Source organism: Sminthopsis crassicaudata, chromosome 2, assembly GCF_048593235.1.
Source record: "Sminthopsis crassicaudata isolate SCR6 chromosome 2, ASM4859323v1, whole genome shotgun sequence".
Lineage (NCBI taxonomy): Eukaryota > Metazoa > Chordata > Mammalia > Dasyuromorphia > Dasyuridae > Sminthopsis > Sminthopsis crassicaudata.
The window spans coordinates 358725524-358745548 of NC_133618.1; the positions used below are offsets into that span (position 1 = coordinate 358725524).

The window sequence follows — 20025 nt, forward strand, 5'->3', positions numbered from 1 at the left end:
TCACTTCACTTAGCATCAGTCCATGTAAATCTTTCCATGCCTTTCTGAAATCATCCTCCTGATTGTTTCTTTTAGAACAATAATATTCCATAACATTCATATACCATAAGTTATTCAACCATTCCCCAACTGATGAGTATCCACTGAGTTTCCAGTTCCTTTTCATTACAAAAAGGACTGTTACAAATATTTTTGTATACGTGGGTCCTTTTCCCTTTTATATTATCTCTTTGGGATACAAACCCAGTAGAGACACTCCTGAATTAAAGGGTTTGCACAGTTACATAGCTCTTTGAATATAGTTCCAAATTGCTCTCCAGAATGGTCGGATTAGTTCACAACTCCACCGACAAGGTATTACTGTCTCAGTTTTCCCACATGCCCTTTAACATTTATCATTATCTTTTCCTGTCATCTTAGTCAATCTGAGAGGTATGTAGTGGTATATCAGTTATCTTAATTTGCATCTCTCTGATCAATAGTGATTTAGGAGCATTTTTTCATATATGACTAGAAATTTAATTTCATCTGAAAAATGTCTATTCATATCCTTTAACCATTTATCAACTGGAGGATGGCTTGTATTCTTATAAAGTTGAGTTAATTCTCTATATATTTTAGAATTGAGACCTTTATGTAAAGATTGGATGTAAAGATTTTTTCCCCAGTTTTCTGCTTCCTTTCTAATCTTGCCTGCATTAGTTTTGTTTGTACAAAAACTTTTCAACTTATTATAATCAAAATTATCCATTTTGCATTTTATACTGTACTCTAGTTCTTCTTTGGCCATAAATTCCTTCTTTTTCCATAGATCTGAGAGACAGACTATCCTTGATTCTTCTAATTTCTTATAATATCACTATGTCTAACTCATGAACCTATTTCAACCTTATCTTAGTATATATAGTGTTTTAGGTGTGGGGCAATGTCTAGTTTCTGTCATATTATTTTCCAACTTTGCCAGCAATTTTTTGTCAAATTGAGTTCTTATCCCAGAATCTGGGGTCTTTGGGTTTATTAAACACTAAATTACTGTAGTCATGGACTATTGTGTCTTGTGAACCTAACCTATTCCACTGATCAACTCTTTTATTTCTTAGCCAATACCAAATGGTTTTGATGACCATTGCTTTATAATATAGTTTTTTATCTGATTTAGATAAGCTACCTGTATTTTTTTCATTAATTCCATTGAAATTCTTGACATTTTGTTGCTCCAGATGAACTTTGTTATTATTTTTAGAATTGTCATTTTTATTATATTTGCTTAGCCTACATATGAGCACTTGATATCCTTCCAATTGTTTAGATTTGACTTTATTTTTGTAGAAAATGTTTTGTAATTGTGTTCAGATAGTTTCTGACTTTTTCGTGGCAGGTAGGTGCCCAAATATTTTATATTATCTGCAGTTATTTTAAATAAAATTTCTCATTGTATCTCTCATTGCTGGACTTTGTTGGTAATATATAGAAATGCTGATGATTTATGTGGATTTATTTTGTATCCTGCAACTTTGCTAAAGTACTTAATTGTTTCTAATAGTTTTTTAGTTGATTCTCCAGGAATCTCTTAGTATATCATCATATCATCTGCAAAGAGTGATAATTTGATTTCTTCATTACCTATTCTAATTTCTTTTCTTTCTTTTTTTCTCTTATTGATAAAGCTAACATTTCTAATACAATATTGAATAATAATGATGATAATGAGCAAACTTTTTCACCTTGATCTTACTGGGAATGCTACTAGTTTATCCTCATTGCATATGATACCTGGTGATGATTTTAGATAGATGCTACTGATCATTTTAAGGAAAACTCCATTTATTCTTAGGCTTTCTAGTGTTTTTAATAGTAAGGAGTGCTAGATTTTGTCAAATTGTTTTTCTGCATCTATTGAGACAATTATACAATTTCTATTAGTTTGGTCATTGACATAGTCAATTATAGTCAAATATTTCCTAATATTGAACCAACTGTGCATTCCTAGTATAACTTCTGGTGTATTATCCTAGCAATAACTTGCTGTAATCTCTTTGGTAATATTTTATTTAAGATTTTTGCATAAATATTCATTAGGGAAATTATTCTATAATTTTCTGTTTCTGTTTTAACCCTACCTGGTTTAGGTATCAGCATCATATTTTTATCATAAAAGGAATTTGGTAGGACTCCTTCTTTCCCTATTTTTTCAAATAGTTTGCATAGTATTGGAATTAATTGTTCTTTAAACATTCAGTAGAATTCACTTGTAAATCCATCTGGCCCTGAAGATTTCTTCTTAGGGAGCTGATTAATAACTTGTTCAATTTCTTTTTCTAAAATGGGACTATTTCAGTAATTTTTCCTGTTAATTTGTTAATCTGTTAATCTGAGCAATCTATATTTTTGTAAGTATTCATCCATTTCACTTGGATTATCAGATTTATTGGCACACAGTGGGACAAAATAGCCCCTAATTATTGCTCTAATTTCCTCTTTATTGGTGGGAAGTTCACCCTTTTCATTTTTGATAGTAGAAATTTGACTTTCTTCTTTCCTTTTTCTATCAAATTAACTAAAGGTTTATCTATTTTGTTGTTGTTTTTCATAAGACCAATTCTTAGATTTGTTTATTAGTTCAATAGTTTTCTTACTTTCATTTTATTAATCTCAGAATTTTATTTTCAGAATTTCAAATTTGGTATTTAATTAGGGGTTTTTAATCTGTTCTTTTTCTAGCTTTATTTAGTTGCATGCCCAATTCATTGATCTTCTCTTTCTCTATTTTATTCAAGCAAGCATCTAAAGAGGTAAAATTTCCCAAGAACTGCTTTGGCTGCATCCCATAAATTTTGGTATGTTGTCTCATTATTGTCATTCTCAATTGTTTCTATGATTTGTTATTTCACTCACTTGTTCTTTAGGATTATTTAGTTTCCAATTAATTTTTGGTCCATTTTTCCCTGGCCCTTTTTATTGTAATAATGTAATTTTATTACATCATAATCTGAAAAAGATGCATTCTTTTAGAGGATTTTTATGTCCTGATACATGGTCAATTTTAATGTAAATTCCATGTACTACCAAGAAAAAAAGTATATTCCTTTCTGTCCCCATTCAGTTTTCTCCAAAGGTCTATCATAACTAACTTTTCTAAAATTCTATTTACCTCCTTAACTTCTTTCTTGTTTGTTTTGTGGTTCAATTTACCTAGTTCTGATAGAGAATGGTTGAGATCCCCCACTAGTATAGTTTTGCTGTCTATTTCTTCTTGTAATTCTCTGAACTTCTCTAGGAATTTGGATACTATACCATTTTGTTCATATATGTTTAGTATTGATATTACTTCATTATTTATGGCACCCTTTAGTAAGATGTAGTTTCTTATCTATTTTAATAGATATCTATTTTATCTATTTTAATTAGATCTTTTTTATTCCATTTGAGGTTTTCTTGGCAAAGATACTGGAGAGTTTGCCATTTCCTTCTTCAGCTTATTTAACAGATGAGAAAACTGAGGCAAACAAGATTAATTGACTTGCCCAAGGCCACACATGTCTGAGACCAGATTTGAACATATTGGCTGAATGTAAGAAAAAAACAAGTTAATAGTTAGAACTGTTCAATAATGAAATCAGCTAAGCACAAAAGTCAGCAATTTCTTAATTTCCCCTCTCCCCCCAAGTTTTCAAGAACAGACTGTTATAGATTACATAAAGGTAATTAACAAATTGATAAGAAGATGGACTAGGAAATCCCCTAAGAGCCCTCTTAACTCTTCAGCTTCTAAATTCACTCAGAGAATATACAAAAGATTCCTATACACAAATGGATTGGACTAGGTAGAATTTGAGGACTCTTTCAACTTTGAGATTCTATAATTATATGACCTTTGTAATTTAAAAAAAAGTAGCATTAACATTATTCTAGATATTCAAAATTGCCTCTAACTGCCTCTGATTTTCAAAAATGGAGAAAAAAATTTGCTCATGTAGATAGTCAGGTTAAAATTATATGCCACAAACTTTCCCCATATTGGTTTTCCATCCATGCCAACCACAGACAATACCATCTAATCTGGTTTCAACTTCCATTGATATTACATACCCCTTTCTGCATGAGTCTGTTGACTTCTGCCTGCTGCTTCCTCAGGATATTTTGCTTCTCTTGTAAAACAGCCATATGTCGCTCAGTTGCCAATTCCTTTTCAAATTTCTTGATTGAATCCTAATCAGACCAAGAACAGACCAAGATAATAAAGTTTTAAATCTGGAAGGGATCTTCGAGAGCAAGTAGTTCCATCCTTTTGTTTTGTATGAGGAAACTGAGGTTCTGAAAAAGGAAGTTAATTATCTAAGTTGATATAGATGATAAGCATCTAGAGGACAGGACTGAATTTTTGTTTTACCTTTGATCCTCAGTACTCAGGACAGTACCCCACACAAAGGAGGTTGATGCTTTGTCTGTTGATTGTGAACTTTGCTGAAGAGCTGAGATCTAAACCTAGTTCTTCAGCCTCCAAATCCAAAATACTTTTCACTACACCATGGTAGAAAGTTAGATATGACAATGGCCTTTGTAAGATAAAGGCAGTCTAAAGTCATGAACCTGCTGTGATTATAGGAAGGTTTAGGTGAAGAAATGCCTTTAAAGCCACTCCTTTCTGCTCCCTGGTAAAAATCCTGATGATCTCTGCCTCTAAAGATGGTACATTTTTCACACTTCTCATTTCTTTTTTCCTGATTGCTACTCTAACTCTTCACTCTTTTTATGTCTGTTCTCTACGAGGTGTATCCCTCAAAGCATAGAAAAGCTCAGAAATTTGTTGATCCCTAGAAAAGGCACTGATTAGTATATACTGAATCTTTTAAAAAACTGTTAAGTCAGAGGAAGGTAGCTTTGGTACAATGGAAGAAACTTAGCACTGAAGTTTTTTTGTTTTTGTTTTTGTTTTTTCATAAAAGTCATGTTGTGAAAGAAAACAGATTCCACCCCAAAATAAACTCAAGAAAAAGGTTTTTTTTAAATGCTTCAGACACAATCAGTTCTTTCTTTGGATATGGATAGTCTTTTTCATCATTAAGTCCTTCAGAATTGTCTTGGATTATTTATTGCTGAGAATAGTCAAGTCATTTATTTATCATCTTACTATATTGCTGTTACTTTGTACACAGTACATTTAACTTTGCATGAGTTCATGGAAATCTTTCCAAGATATTCTGAGAGCATCCTCCTCATCATTTTTTTTATGGCACAATAGCATTCCATTTTTATCACATGCCACAATTTATTCAGCCATTTTGCAATTGATAGAATTTCCTCAATTTCCAATTTTTTGCCCTGAGACAAAAGCTGCTATAAATATTTTTGTATATATAAGTGCTTTTTTTTAAAAAAAATCTATTTTGGGATATATTCCTAGAAGTAGTATTGTTAAGAAAAAGAGTACACATAGTTTTTATAGCCCTTTGGGTATAGTTGCAAATTGCTCCATGTAATAATTGAATTAAATCACAATTCTACCAACAATGCATTAATTTCTCATTTTTCCTACATTCCCTCCAATATTTGTCATTTTCCTTTTTTGACCTTTTAGACAATCTAATCAATATATGATACTTACTAAGAATGGTTTTAATTTTCATTTCTCCAATCAATAGTGGGTTAAAAGTATTTTTTCCATATGACTTTCAAGAGCTTGAGTACTTCATCTGAAGACTGTTTATCTTTTGATCATTTATCAACTGGGGAATGGCTTATTTTTTTTTTACTCTTTCTCTATATTTCTGAGAAATAAGGCCCTTATCAAAAAAAACTTGCTTCAAAATTCTTTCACCAAAACTATTGCTAACGTATTCCTTCCTTTTATTCTGTTCTCTCTCCCTTCACCCTGTCCCTCCTCAAAAGAATTTTGCTTCTGACTACTGCTCCCCCAATATGCCCTCCCTCCTATCATCTTCCCCCCTTCTCAAATTCCCTTAGGTAAATTAGATTTCTGTATCCAGTTGAGTATGTATGTTGTTCTCTCTTTGAGCCAATTCTTATGGGAGTAAGGTTCATACACTTCGTCTTTCCTCCCCCTCTTCCCCTTCACTATAAAAGCTCTTTCTTGCCTCTTGTATGGCAGATAATTTATACTGTTCTACCTCTCCCTTTCCCCTTATCCCAGTACATCCCTCTCTCAATTCTTAATTTTTCATTTTTCATTTCTTACAGAACAATAATTTGAATCTAATTTTTAAGGAATTATTTTCCTCAGTAATTTTCTGTACCTCCTTTTTCTTTTGGCCAATTTTGCTTTTTAAGATAATATTCTCCTCATTCACTTTTTGTATTTCTCATTTCTCTTCCTAATTTTCCTTCTACTTCTTTTATTTGATTTTCAAAATCCCTGTTGAGTTCTTGATGGCTTGAGATTAATTCTTATTTTTCTTGGAAGTTTTGGATGTAGATTTGTCTTTCTTATTATCTTTTAGGTGTATATTTTGATCTCTTTTTATAGAAGTTGTCATTTCATTTTATTTTTAATAGCTTTTTATTTTTTCCACATATAAACAAAGTGGTTTTCAACATTCACCTTTGCAAAATCTTATATTCCAAATTTTTCTCCTTTTCTTCCCCCCTCTTCTGCCCGCAAAATAGCAAGTAATCTGATATAGGTTAAACATGTGCAATTCTTCTAAACATATTTCCATATTTGTAATTCTGAGCAAGAAAAATCAAATCAAAAAGGAAAAAAATGAGAATAAAAAACAAACAACCAAAAACAACAATTTTTAAAAAACGAAAATACTATACTTTGATCCACATTCAATATCCATAGTTGTCTCTCTGGATACAGATGGTTCTTTTCATCCCAAGTCTATTAGAGTTGCCTTGAATCACCTCATTGTTGAAAAGAGTCAACCCATCACAGTTGATCATCACATAATCTTATTGTTGTTACATACAATATTCTCTTGGCTCTGCTCACTTCACTTAGTATATAACTTCACGTAAATCTTTCCTGGCTTTTTTGAAATCAGCTTGCTCATCATTTCTTATAGAACAATAACATTTCCTTACATTCATTGTATATTTTGATCTTCCTGGTCACTATGTCTTTGTATGATCAGAATCTTTTTTCTGTTGTGTGCTCATTTTTCCAGGTTATTACTTAATTTTTAACTCTTTGTTAAAGTAATACTTTGTTTCCAGGGTGGAAGGCGCAATGTCCCAAGCTTCAGGGTTTTATACAGCTGTTTTCAAGAGATCCTTCTAGAGACCTGTAAGTTTTCATTTCTTCCCTAATGGTATTGGAATGGGTCCCAATGAGACCTTTGTTAGTTTCTGCATAGCCAGCTGATTACAGGGGGGGCAAAAAAAACAGGATGCTGTCGCCCACTTAGCCAGGTGTAGAAAATGTGGGTTGTGCTGAGTGTTTCAAGGTCTGGGATCCCATCAGAGCCTTGTTAGTTCCAACCAATGATTAAAGAGTCACCTCCCTGAAGAGGAGACAACCCTTGTCTTATAAATATCAGCAAACTCCCTTAGACCAGAGATTTTCCTGATGGTGATTGTTTATGATAATAAAGCCCCTACCTCAGAGAAACAAGTCCGTGTCTCTTGGAAATTTTTCATTATTGAACTTGCTCTCCCACTGCAGTATGATCCAAGAAGTGTATCCACTCCTCTCCTGCCTGTCCTGTGGTCTGTGTGTGACCAGAAGCATTCTTTTCTGCCTTAGAATGGTGAGGAGGGTCTGCACTCCATTGTGTCTACAAGCTCTGCTGTGCTATTTTGCTCCTCCTCATCCCAGGCCTGAGCCAGACTGAGTCCAGGATCGCATTTTGGCCAAAGTAACAGAGTCCTGCCTCAGTGCTAGCAAAGAGACCACTGTCATTTCCTTCTGACCAGCTGTTCAACTCTCTTACTGTCTGTGGGCTGAGATTCTGGAAAGCCACCACCACCACTGTTGCTGCCCTACTCATTCAGTGGCTTTCAATGTCTATTCCTGTTTTGCTAGGTCTTTACTGGCACAGCCTGTAGTGGGCTGTGCTTCCTTATCTTGGTGCAATACACTTTTCCTGTGTCAGTGGACTGGGAGGTATAGAAACAGCCACTTCAGCCACTGATTCAGTCTCCCCAAGGCTTGTTCCTGGTTTTCCTGGGCAGGATTGCGCTATTGCAGCCTGGGCTGGACTACACTTCAGTCTCACCCTCACACCACAGAGCCTGTGCTGGGCTAGGAAATTGTTTCCCTCCATCTTTTTGAAATGTATTTTAAATCATTATTTAAAGGTATTTAAAGAAGTTTGGGGGGAAGAGTTCAGGAGAGTCCCTGCCTTTACCCTCTTGACTCCACCTTTAGCATTGTCTTGATTTTAATCTCATCTTTGCTACTAACTCATTGTGAGACTTTCAGTTATTTGTCACCTTGGGGCCTTAGCTTCCCAATTTGTAGGATCAAAATGTTAGGCTTTGGTTTCTAAGATCAACCTCCATTTTATGATAAATGTGCTTACTATGTATACTAATTCTAGCCAAAATTATCTCATACTAAGCTGGAAACTCCATTCCTTAAACATACTATGTAACAGAATGTTTACTCAATTACTTATCCTTTCAGAAATGAAGGAGTCAGGAGTCACTCAAAGCTTTCTCTACTGCCCAGGCCCTCAGCACCTTGCATCCCACACTATACCAAGAAGGAGGTGGAGATTTCAGTTGGAAAAGGGATTGTTGTACACTGTCCACAAAATTTGTCATCCCAGCATGGGCCAAATAGCAACAACTATAGGTCTGCTATAAACTACAGGTCTGCAAGGCTATTCCTTATCCTTCCCCAACCTCTTTCAGAGGATGAAAGAACTAAGTGCCTTAGAAAAAGAGCATCCCCTTAATAAGATGTATCTCTCCAACTTACTCCATATTTCAAGTATCTCTCTCACCCCTAATTTCTTTCTCAGTTTAAGCATCTATGTGAGTGTTCCAGATAGAATCTGTGTTCTCTGCCTACTATTCAAGTTCCCACTCCTTTACTCCCTAGTATTCCCTGAAATAGATGCCAGAATTAGAACTCACCTCTGTGTGAATGATCATGACACCAACAAACATACTGAGGAACACAAAGGAGCCCAGCAAGATGAAGAAAATGGTAAAAGCTCTGCTCAGAGCAAACTCCCGCTCATCCAGGTCTTGCTGAAGATCTGTCCAGCCATCCACCTGGAAGGAAAGACAGAATCCTATAGTCCCAGATTCAATTGAATCAAATGAATTTTTACTTTAATTTTTTCTACAGTATTCAAATCTGTTAGTTGCTACATTCTGGGAATTAAGCACTAAGATTTTGGGAGAATTAAATTTTCCCAGAGGGGTGGAATTTGGACTCAACTCCTCTGCACCAGGCTATCTACTGTGCCGCTATACTCTTGAGGCAGAATGCAGTAACCTTCCTAAAGTGTCTCAATAGTCAAGGAGAAAATTGCTTAAGAACTCTAGCTGACCTCAGGGATCAACTGACATCAAATATCTTTAAGAAGTAAGACCAAGAGTACCAATCTTTTGGAAATTATGATGGGAACATTTATTTTCCTTCCTAAAAAAGTAATTTAGCATGTAGTTACTTTTTTTCAATTATAGAAAATTGATTCTTTTTTGAGAACTTTTTTTTGACAACCTAATATATGGGATCACAGAGCTAGAGCTAGAAGATATTTCAGAAGCTATCTAATCCAGCTCCTTCAATTTGCAGCTGAGTAAAGTGAGGTCCAAGGAAGTAAATGACTACACCAAGTATACAGGGAACAAATTTCAGAGGCCAGTTGAACCCAGATCCTCTTAAAATTAAGATATTTTTCCCCCACTATGAATCGGGAGAGATGGACAGGGAAGGAAAATATGCATTTGAAAGATTTTGTCTTTAATTAGATCCAAGGTGATTATGCTGAGAGTGCATATTTATGATAGTTTTGCATAACATATAAATGCCCATCCAGCATGTGAGATTAATAAGTCTGAGAGGTACCTCAAATAGTTTTCAAGTTAGCATATTAATTCCGTTCCCCTGATTGGTTTTTGTTTTTGTTTTTGTCTCTATCTCTCACTTCAATATTCTCAAAAGAAAGAAACTGGGTGCTAAGAGAGTGATGAAAAGAAGCAAGGAGTAAAGGTCTATCACACTTCCCCAACTACCTCAGTGTGTTAAATTCCCACTTATGGATACTGAACAGAAGTACCTGAGGCTCTCTCTCCTTCACTCCTCTTGTTAAATTCTTACTCATCCGTTGAAGTCCAATTCAAATGTAATCTCTGAGAAATCTGCTTAATCCTCTTTGGCCATAAGATTTTTCCTTCCCATTGCAGAAAATTTTGTTTTGTACTTCTCTAATTTTTTTTCATGTTGTAATATTTTTAAGTGATATTCAATATAATTTACTTTGCCATGTAATATTATTATTTCATGTGATAATATATTATGTAATATTACAGACATCTGTGGTGTCTTATTCTCCAAAAAAGCAGATATCAATATCCCATGCTCTTTTAAGTCTAGCAGAATGTTCTGCAAATAAGGAGCTTAATAAATGTTGACTGCATTCTATCCAATGTGTTATTCAGAAAGGGACAATGTGCCACTGGAAAAACATGACACCAAACACTATTGCCATTAAATAGCAAAGCATGAATTAAAATTTACATGAGTGCTCATATATGAGGCCATATGAGAGACATAATAGATGAGGGGCCAAAAGCATGGGAATAAATAATAAGGAAAAACACTGAGGCTGGAGTGTTAGAGTTTTGGGTATTGGTTATCCAAAGGATAATGGGCTTTGGGTGGAATGTTGGTAACATGAGGATACTAGAGAACCAGGAGCAGGCAGAGAGATTCTAAAGACTGACTTCATCTAGCAAGCAGGGATCCTCATCCCTGATTCAGGTCTCAGTGACTTTGAAAAAACTTCACACACAGTTACCGTAGTCAAGCTGAACAGGGTGAAGAAGGCGGAGGCCAGGTTTCCCCAGTTATTCACATCACCCCCATCACTGGAGCCAAAAAGACAAAAGCCTAAAATGGCAAAGATGAACATTAGCAGGAACAGCAAGGTCATGACGGATGCCACAGTATAGATTGTCTGTCCCAATGCAGTGATCAGAGTCTATGAAAAAGAAAGAATAGAGGGGTAAGGCAGGGGAGGCTCCTAAATTTAACAAGCCCATTCCAAACTAAAAGGAAGCTCAAACCACCCAGCTCAGGACCAGGCATTAAATTAAGGACTAATTGAGGAATGGATTCAATTCAACTGAATTCTTTCATTAAGCACTGAATATGTTCAATAGCACTTTAATAGGTTATTTGAATAAATAAGTCCTGAAATATGAATCATATTTGTACTTCTGCTTATGATAATAAGGTTTAATATGATTTCTTATGGGGGGATGAGGGAGAGAATCTGGAACTTAAAGTTTTAAAAACAAAAATAAAAAATTGTTTAAATGTAATTGGGGGAAAATCTCTTTTAAAATTCTTTTTAAAATTAAAAAAAAAAGATACAAAACCTTGTTAATCAAAGAAAATAAAGGTTAATCTTACAAATTAAAACCAAAAACTTATTTTTGCCAGTCATCTACCAATGGTCCTTAGATTCCTCAAATATTTGTAGGGTGGTGCACTGGCTTTGGAATTAGAATCCTACCTCGGGCCTATCCAAATTTGAGCAAATCACTTAAGCTCCATAAATCTGTTTCCTGGGTTGAATCACTGCCCTCAGATTTCCAGCACTATATTAAGGAACCCAAATTCTGAAAAATCTGCTCCCTAGGATTAGTCTCCTTAAAATACAAGGGATGCCAACCCTGAAAAACATTCAGTGTCAGCACTATACACTTTGTCCTTCATTCTTTACCATTCTTTACCAATGTCCCTATTTTGCTTTTCTTTTTTTAAACATGAATATTCAAATATCTATATGTAAAACCAACTCCCATGTAATAATTACAAGTAAATTGAAAGAACGACTAAAAAATAAATTAAAAAATAATAAATGGTTCAAAAATTACAAAAAATAAAGGGACTTGTATGTGAAAGAATGTTTGTGGCAGCCCTCTTTGGATTGGCCAGAAACTGGATATAGATAATTTTTATACATAGAGGTCCTTTCCCTCTGTCGTTGACCTCTTGCCTAGTACTGATGCATCTGAGATAAAGGATATGAGCATTTTTGAAAAATATTTTGTGGAAGAGTTCCAAATTGCTTTCCTAAATGATTGAACTACTTCATAATTTCAACCAATAATTATGCCTTATTGTGCCTGTCCTACCACATCTCCATCCCATTTGAGAGGGATCCCAAATGGTATCACAAATCTGCCAATCTGATTGTTTTAAGGTAGAACTTTGGAGTTGTGCAATTTTTATTTATTTTATTAATAGCAACTTTGAATATACTTGTATAGTTGTCAATAGCTTGTTTTTCAGAAATATTTGAAATTTTTAGATAATTTGAGAATATTTTTAAATATCCTTCTGAAAATTATGTAATACATATCTTGTGACCATTTCTACATTGGGAAACAGCTGCTATTTCTATATATTTATTTCAGTTTCCTTTCTATTAGTTCTTCCTTCTCACTTGAACTGTGTTGAAGCTACTGCTACAACTGACACTGCAAACACTACATCAGAAATAGCTGCAATGGAATATTAAGGCAGATGGAAGGAAATGACTCCAGATTTTTTTAGATTACAAACATCATCTGGGTGAAGCCAGGTCAATTGTAAAGTGCCATTAAGCACAATCATGCTATCTGATAGGACAAAATCAAAACATTCAAAAAATTTTAAAAGGATAACAAGTTATATTATATTCAAAGAAACCATTGACATCAAAGTATTATAAGTAGTAAACTTAATTGTTCCAACTGCCTTAACATCCAAATTCAAAAAGGGATTATTATTTGAGTTTCAAAAAGATATAGATAGTAACAAATCATAACAGGAGAATTCAATATTTCCTACTTAGTTTTGGACCTACAGAATTTTCTAAATGTTACAATAAAAGAATTTGCATATTTCTCTGCACTATATAGAATGTTTGCAAAAACTGACTATGTACTGGGCACAGAGATATTGCAAACAAATGTAAAAATGCAGAAATAGTTTATCTCCTTTACAGACAATAAAAACAGAAAGATGCTCACTATCCCCCTTATTATTTGATATAGTTTGAGAAATATTATCAATAGCAGTAAGATAATAAAAAAATGAAAAGAATAAAAATAGACAAAGAGGAAATAGCATTACCTCTGATGATATGATTTATTTGGGAAAACCCCACAATCAGAAAAGCTGCTAATTGAGACAATTTAGCAAAACTATAGGCTACAAAACAAATCTTCAAAAATCAACAGAACTTCTAAATAATAACAAAACACAAGAAGCAATAGTAGAAAAGAAAATCTCATTCCAAATAATTACAAAGGGTGTAAAATATCTGAGGATCAACTTCCCAAAGCCCACAAAAGACTGTATAGATTCATCTACTAATTGCTCATTTAAAAAATAAAGAATAATTAAATAGCTGGAGTAATATTCAATGCTTATGATAAGACCATGCCAATATAGTAAAAATGACAGTACTACCAGAATTAATTTACACTTTTAATGCCATACCAAACAAATTACCAAGGAGATACTTTGCAGGACTTAATAAATAATAAATTGATACCTAAGATATGATTAGGGGAAGAGATCATAAAAATCACAAAAGATAGACAATTTTGATTATATAATATTTTTTAAAAATTTTTGCACAAGTAAAGACAATACCTCTAAAGTTAGAAGGGAAACAAGTGAATTATGAAGAAAAAAAAATCTTTGTAGCAAGTCTCATCAGTAAAGGTTTAATTTCTAAGACATAGGGAGATCTGATTTAAATTTATAAAAATAAAAGCCATCCCTGAATTGATAAATGGTTAAACAGTTTTCAGAGAAAGAAATAAAAGCTATCACCATGAAAAAAAAAAATCATCCACCAGATTACTAATAGAGAAATGCAAAATAAATAAATCGGAAGTTCTACTTCAAAATCATCAGTTTAGAATAGCCAATATCTGCAATGGTTGAGAGAAAATAAGTTTATTAAAACATTGTTGGCAAATCGAGTAATTGATCCAGCCCTCCTGGAAAACAATTTGGCTCTGTCCAAAAAGTTATTAAATTATGCAAGCTCTTTGACCCAGTAATAATGCTACTACTCAATTAATATCCCCATAACAATTTTTAAAAGGAAAAGAATCCTTATAAACAAAAAATATTCATAGCATCTCTTTTTGTGGTAGCAAAGAACTACAAACAAGGGGGATGACCATCAATTGGGGGATGGTTGAACAAAATTACAGCATATGAATGTGAGAGAATACTATTGTGCTATAACGGCTTCAGAGAAACCCATTGAGTTTCTTGTAAAGGAACACTTTTAAGAACTTATTCAAAGTGAATGGAACCAAGAAAACAATTTATACAACAACAATATTGCAAAGACAAAACTTTGAAAGACTTAAGAATTTTTAATGATACAATGATCGGGGCAGCTAGGTGGCACAATGATAGAGCACCAGCCCTGAATTCAGGAGGACCCGAGTTCAAATCTGATCTCAGACACTTAACACTTCCTAGCTGTGTGACCCTGGGCAAGTCACTTAACCCCAGCCTCAGGGGGGGGGGGGGGAAATGATACAATGATCAACTAGAATTCCAGAGTACTCAAAATGAAGCATGCTACCCGTAATCTCTGGCCAGACTCAGGGTAGACTTTGTATCTGTGTGTGTGCATGTATACACACATGTATAAGTATATTTACATACACATATATTTATTGGTATACATGTATGTTTATTTATATGCAAATATGCATTGTAACAAGGTTTTTGTTTTTTAAAGGGATGGGAAGGTGAAAAGAAAACAAAATAGATTTCAATGATTAAAAAAAAAAAAAATTAAAGTCAGAATTACTTTCTACAGCCAGAGGGGGGAAAATGCTTTCAGGGGTCTCTGGTTGAAAGGCAAAAACAGAAAGAGAATGACAAACAAGGCTTTGCTCAGAGCTGATTAACTAAAAGATAATATGCTCCTATTTGAAGTATTGGCAGAAGAAATACATTATGGTCTTGTCACTTTCTAAAAATTAAGAGAGAAAAAACATTCAAAGCCTCAAAGTGGAGCTATAAGATATGTAGCACTTCTCCAACATAAGGAAACTGCTTGTTACTGAAAGAATATAACATTTTCTGAGCATCTTGCTAAGGGTGTTATTTAGTTCAGTCATGTTCAACTCTTCTTCATCATATGGGCTTATTCAAGGGGTTTTCTTGACAAAGACACTGGAGTGCTTTGCATTTCCTTCTACAATATGTGCCCACTTTTACATATGAAGAACTGAGGCAAATCGGAAAGTGTTTTGGTTAGAGTCACATGGCAGGTAAGCATCTAAGAAGGGGTCTGAACCAAGATCTTCCTGACTTCAGACCTGGTGCTCTAGCTACCACCTAAATGCTCACTACTAAGGAGCACAATGTGTTAAAAGAGTTTATCATTGCTTAAATAACTCAAGAGTAAAAGAAAGGATTTACTCATCAGGAAAGCTGTAAATATCAGAAGAGGAGAAGTTAGCAAAGAAACAGTTTTGTTTAGTGGGAAACACAAGATGTGTGATCTTCTAAAGACATCATAATCTGCCATCCAGTCATGATTTGCCCCAATCACATGGATTTCCCTATTTATATGCCTCCCTAGTAGGTTTCTATAAGTATGTGCCCAATTTCCCCTCCCCTATCTATACTGTGTACATAGTGGTAGAATGTTACATTTTGATTATTTCTGATTTTGCAATATATTTAGTAAATGTTGTAATTATTCCTGGTTTTTTTCCCCTTTTGTTGAGTTAATTTTGTGATTATTCTTGCTTTTGCCTTATTGTTTGGAAAATATTTCATCATCTCATTAGAACCAATTTTGTGTAAATGAAAAGCACAAAGATGAACTCAGGAACTATACTGGCAAGTAGTATACCCCAGTGTTATTTATAGGATTTCTTAGAGAATTTGAGCCACTGCTTCACCACTACTTCTCTGTGCTCCCTATTATACAATGAACTAAGGAAACTTTGAAGAACCTAAAGTCAGGAAGATTCATCTTCTGGAGTTTAAATCTGGCTAGATATTTCCTAGCCGTGTGATCTTGGGTAAGTCACTTAACCCAATTTGCTTCAGTTACTCATCTGTAAAATGAACTAGAGGAAGAAATGCCAAATGACTTCAGTATCTTTACCACGAAAACTCCAAATGGATTCACAAAGAGTTGAATGTGGCTAAAATGAATAAACAACAGCAGCAACATATGTATAATTTAATATAAAATTGCTTGCTTTCTCAATGAAGGGGGTGGAGAGAGAGGAAAAGGAGAATTGAGTTTAGGTGAGGGAAGTGAACCAGTCCCTCAGTTCCAGAGGAAGAGAAAAAGAGAGAAAGCAAGAGCCTAGGAAAAATAGGAAATCAATGTCACACTTATGTCACATCTAGATTACACCCAAAAAAAAAAATCTGGATATCCTAAAACCATATCCAAACAACAACAAAAAAATTATATTAATTTTTTAAATAAAACAAAACTGCCCACGTCTATTAGAAGAACAATGTTGATCATCTCCTAAACGAAATCCTAAACTGAAAATATTGAGAGATGCCATAGCTAAAATTCAGAACTTCTAAATTAAAGGGGGGAAAGCAGCCAAAGTCCAAATATGAAGGAACCACAATTAGAATTAAGAAGATGCAATTGTCATAGATGAGAGAAAATCTTGTAATGTTATGCTCCAAAAGACAAAAGACAAAGGGTTACCAGCAAGAATGAATTAATCTGTAAAACTGAATATAAATATTAAAGGGAGAGAAAGAAAACTTTAATAGATTAAGAGATTTTCAAGCATTCCACATAAAATGACCAGAACTAAATAGAAATTTTGAAACACAAACATGGTAGTCAAGAGAAGTCTTGAAAGGTAGTGATATTTAAGCAACAGAAAGGATTTAATGGTGATGAATTGTTAACATATTATATATTACTTGGGAAAAAATAGAGGGTCCATAGAGCACCCTTGAAAGTCAAAACACAGAGCAAAAGTATTTTTTTATTTTGATGGTTTTTAGAGGAAAGAAAAGGATGGAGAAAAAGACATATTAGAGAATAAATGAGGATGAAGGGAGAGGAATTTATTATTTCTTGGTGCATGAGGAAAACATTTATGTATATGCAAACAGAGGGTAAAGGGATATCTTTTGAACAAAAAAATAATAACACAGAGAAAAGAATTAGTTCATAAATATATCCGAAACAAAAGGAGAAAATGAAAATAAGAGAAGCAGATTTTTTAATATTTTATTTTTTCAAATTACATGTAAAAAAGCTTTTAACATTCATATTTAAAATTTTTGAGCTCTAAATTCTCTCCTTTCCTACCTATCCTCTCCCTTCATTGAGAAAGTAAGCAATTTGATTTAAATTATACATATGTTGCTATGTTCATTCATTTCAGTCACCTGGACCCTATTTGGCATTTTCTTAGTAATGATACTGGAATGGTTTGCCATTTCTTTCTCTAGCTCATTTTACAGATAAAGGCTAAAATAAATTGGGTTAAGTGACTTGCTCAGGATCATACTCCAGTAAGTGTCTGAGGTCAGATTTAAACTCCAGAAGATGTTTTCCTGACTTTAGTTAGGTTTTTCAGAATTGCCTTAGGTCATTACATTACTAAGAATAGCTTAAGTAACTCAATATTGATGATCACACAATATGACTGTCATTGTGTAACTGTGATTTCTTGGTTCTGCTCCTTCCCTTTTCTGATCAGTTCATGTAATCCTTTCCAGGTTTTTCTGAAAGTATCCTATTCATTTCTTATGTACAACAGTATTCCATCAATCATATATCATAACTCATTCAGCCATTCTCCAATTAATGGGCACCCTAAAAGGAGAAATTTTTAAGAATAGGAGCAAAGTCAGGAGGAAATAGTTGTCAGCAAAATAAATATCAGTTGAAAGGTTAATTGTATAAAGAGAAGTTTAAGAAGAGGGAAAGAAAATGTAAAAATCTGAGATCAAAATCTAGACTATAGCTATATAGGTTATAAAGAAAGAAGTAACAAAAGAATAAAACAGATCACTTCAATTGTAGACTTCTAATGTTGATTAGATTTCTTCTCTTTTTCCACCTTCTTTTTTTGAAAAGGGAGTATAGGAAAGAAAAAAGAAAAATAGAGAATACAATGGAGGAAAACACATAATTAATAATGTATGACAAGAATATGAAAGGGATAAACTCACCCACAACACAGAAGAAAATAGCTTTAGAAAGCATAATCCTGTAGGATAATCCTGTAGGAAACATATTGTTTCCAAGAAACTGAAAGCATAGAAATTCATAGAGTTTAAATGAGGAATTGCAACAGAGTTTATTATGCCTCAGGCAAAGTCAAAAAAGGAAGATTAATAAACCTGATTTCCCAAAAAAGACAAGAGTAAAAAAAAAAATTTTTTAAGGCATAGTTTAAAAAGATAAATAAAGAACCATACTGAGCTTCACAGATAACATAACAATAGCAATACTAAATATATGCACCAAGTGACATAGCATCTATTATATAAAATAATAGATAATTTAATTATATAGAGAAACAGACAGAAAAACTAATGGCAGTGGCTGGAGATCCAATCCAGATTGCAGAATGGATCTCCTCTTGTGAGAAGATGATACAAGGAGACTGAGAGGCAGTTGCTGTTCTCTGACCTCTCTCACTGAGAGGCTGTTGTGTTGTCTGACCTCTCTCCTCTTCCCTCTGCCTCTAATTTATCTCATTCCCAGTCCACAACATCTGTGTCAGCAAAGGCTGCCCTGCAACTCCTTCAGATGCTATGATTCACAGCTGTGGAGGCTCTGGGAGAATTGACCTGTCTTTTAACAAACTATAATAATTATTTCACTAATTTCACTAAATTATTTAAATAATCCCTTCCATTTCCAGACAAATCTAACAAATCTGACCAAGAAAGAAGATATGAAAATGAATAGAATTTTGGAAAATTTAGAAATGCTAGGTCTCTCGAAATCACTTAATGAAAATAGTATATATATATAATATTTCCTTTGTATATTTATATATACATATCTATAAACATATCTGTGTGTGTGTGTGTGTATTAAGCTAGGTGGTACAGTGAATAGAATTTGAGATCTGAAGACCTGAGTTTAAATCCAATCCCAGATAGTTACTAGCTTTATGATCCCCATCAAACCCTGTTCACCTCAATTTCATCATTTATTTATTTATTTTGGTTATTATTATAAATTATTATATTATATTATATATATATACATATATATATATATATTATAAAATGAGCTGGAAAAAGAAATGGTAAACCACTCTAGAATTTTTTTTCCAAGAAGATTCCAGCTGGGGTCATGAAGGGACTGAAACATCTAGACAACAAAATAAACATATACACACCTATTGGGGGGGGCGCATCTTCACAAAAATTGTGTGCTAGGGCACAAAAATCTCATGAGCAAATGCAAAGATGAAGCAGAAATGTTAAACATATCCTTTACTAATCACAATATAAATAATTACCAATAAAGACCCTCTGAAGAAGAGATTTAAACTTAATTGGAAACTAATTTATAATTAAAGAATTACTGGATTAAAATCATAAAATCAACAAATAATTTCAATGAAAATTAAATAAGATAAAACTATCAAAACTTTTGGGGAGAAGAAAGAAAAAACTTTTAAGCACACATTGTTCTGGAAGAAGCATTCTCTTAGAGCAAAGGTTCTTAACATGAGATCCACCAGATGGTCCATGGATAGATTCCAGGGGAGTCTGTGAACTTGAATGGGGAAAAAAAAATTACATCTTTTTTTTACTAACCTCTTACTGAAATTTAGCATTTCCTTCCATTGTAATATAAAATAAAAATATTTTTAAAATATTATTTT

General features: G+C 33.6%; 1 protein-coding gene across 1 annotated transcript in view; it reads right to left on the bottom strand.

Moving 5' to 3' along the window:
- CATSPER3 (cation channel sperm associated 3) overlaps positions 1 to 20025 on the bottom strand; it is a 60115-nt gene that overhangs the window by 10928 nt on the left and 29162 nt on the right. The window contains exons 4-6 of the mRNA XM_074285131.1: positions 10941 to 11123; positions 9046 to 9186; positions 4090 to 4209 (exon numbers count right to left, since the gene is read on the bottom strand). Coding sequence (XP_074141232.1) covers positions 4090 to 4209; positions 9046 to 9186; positions 10941 to 11123 — 444 coding nt within the window. The remainder of the gene's footprint in view (positions 1 to 4089; positions 4210 to 9045; positions 9187 to 10940; positions 11124 to 20025) is intronic.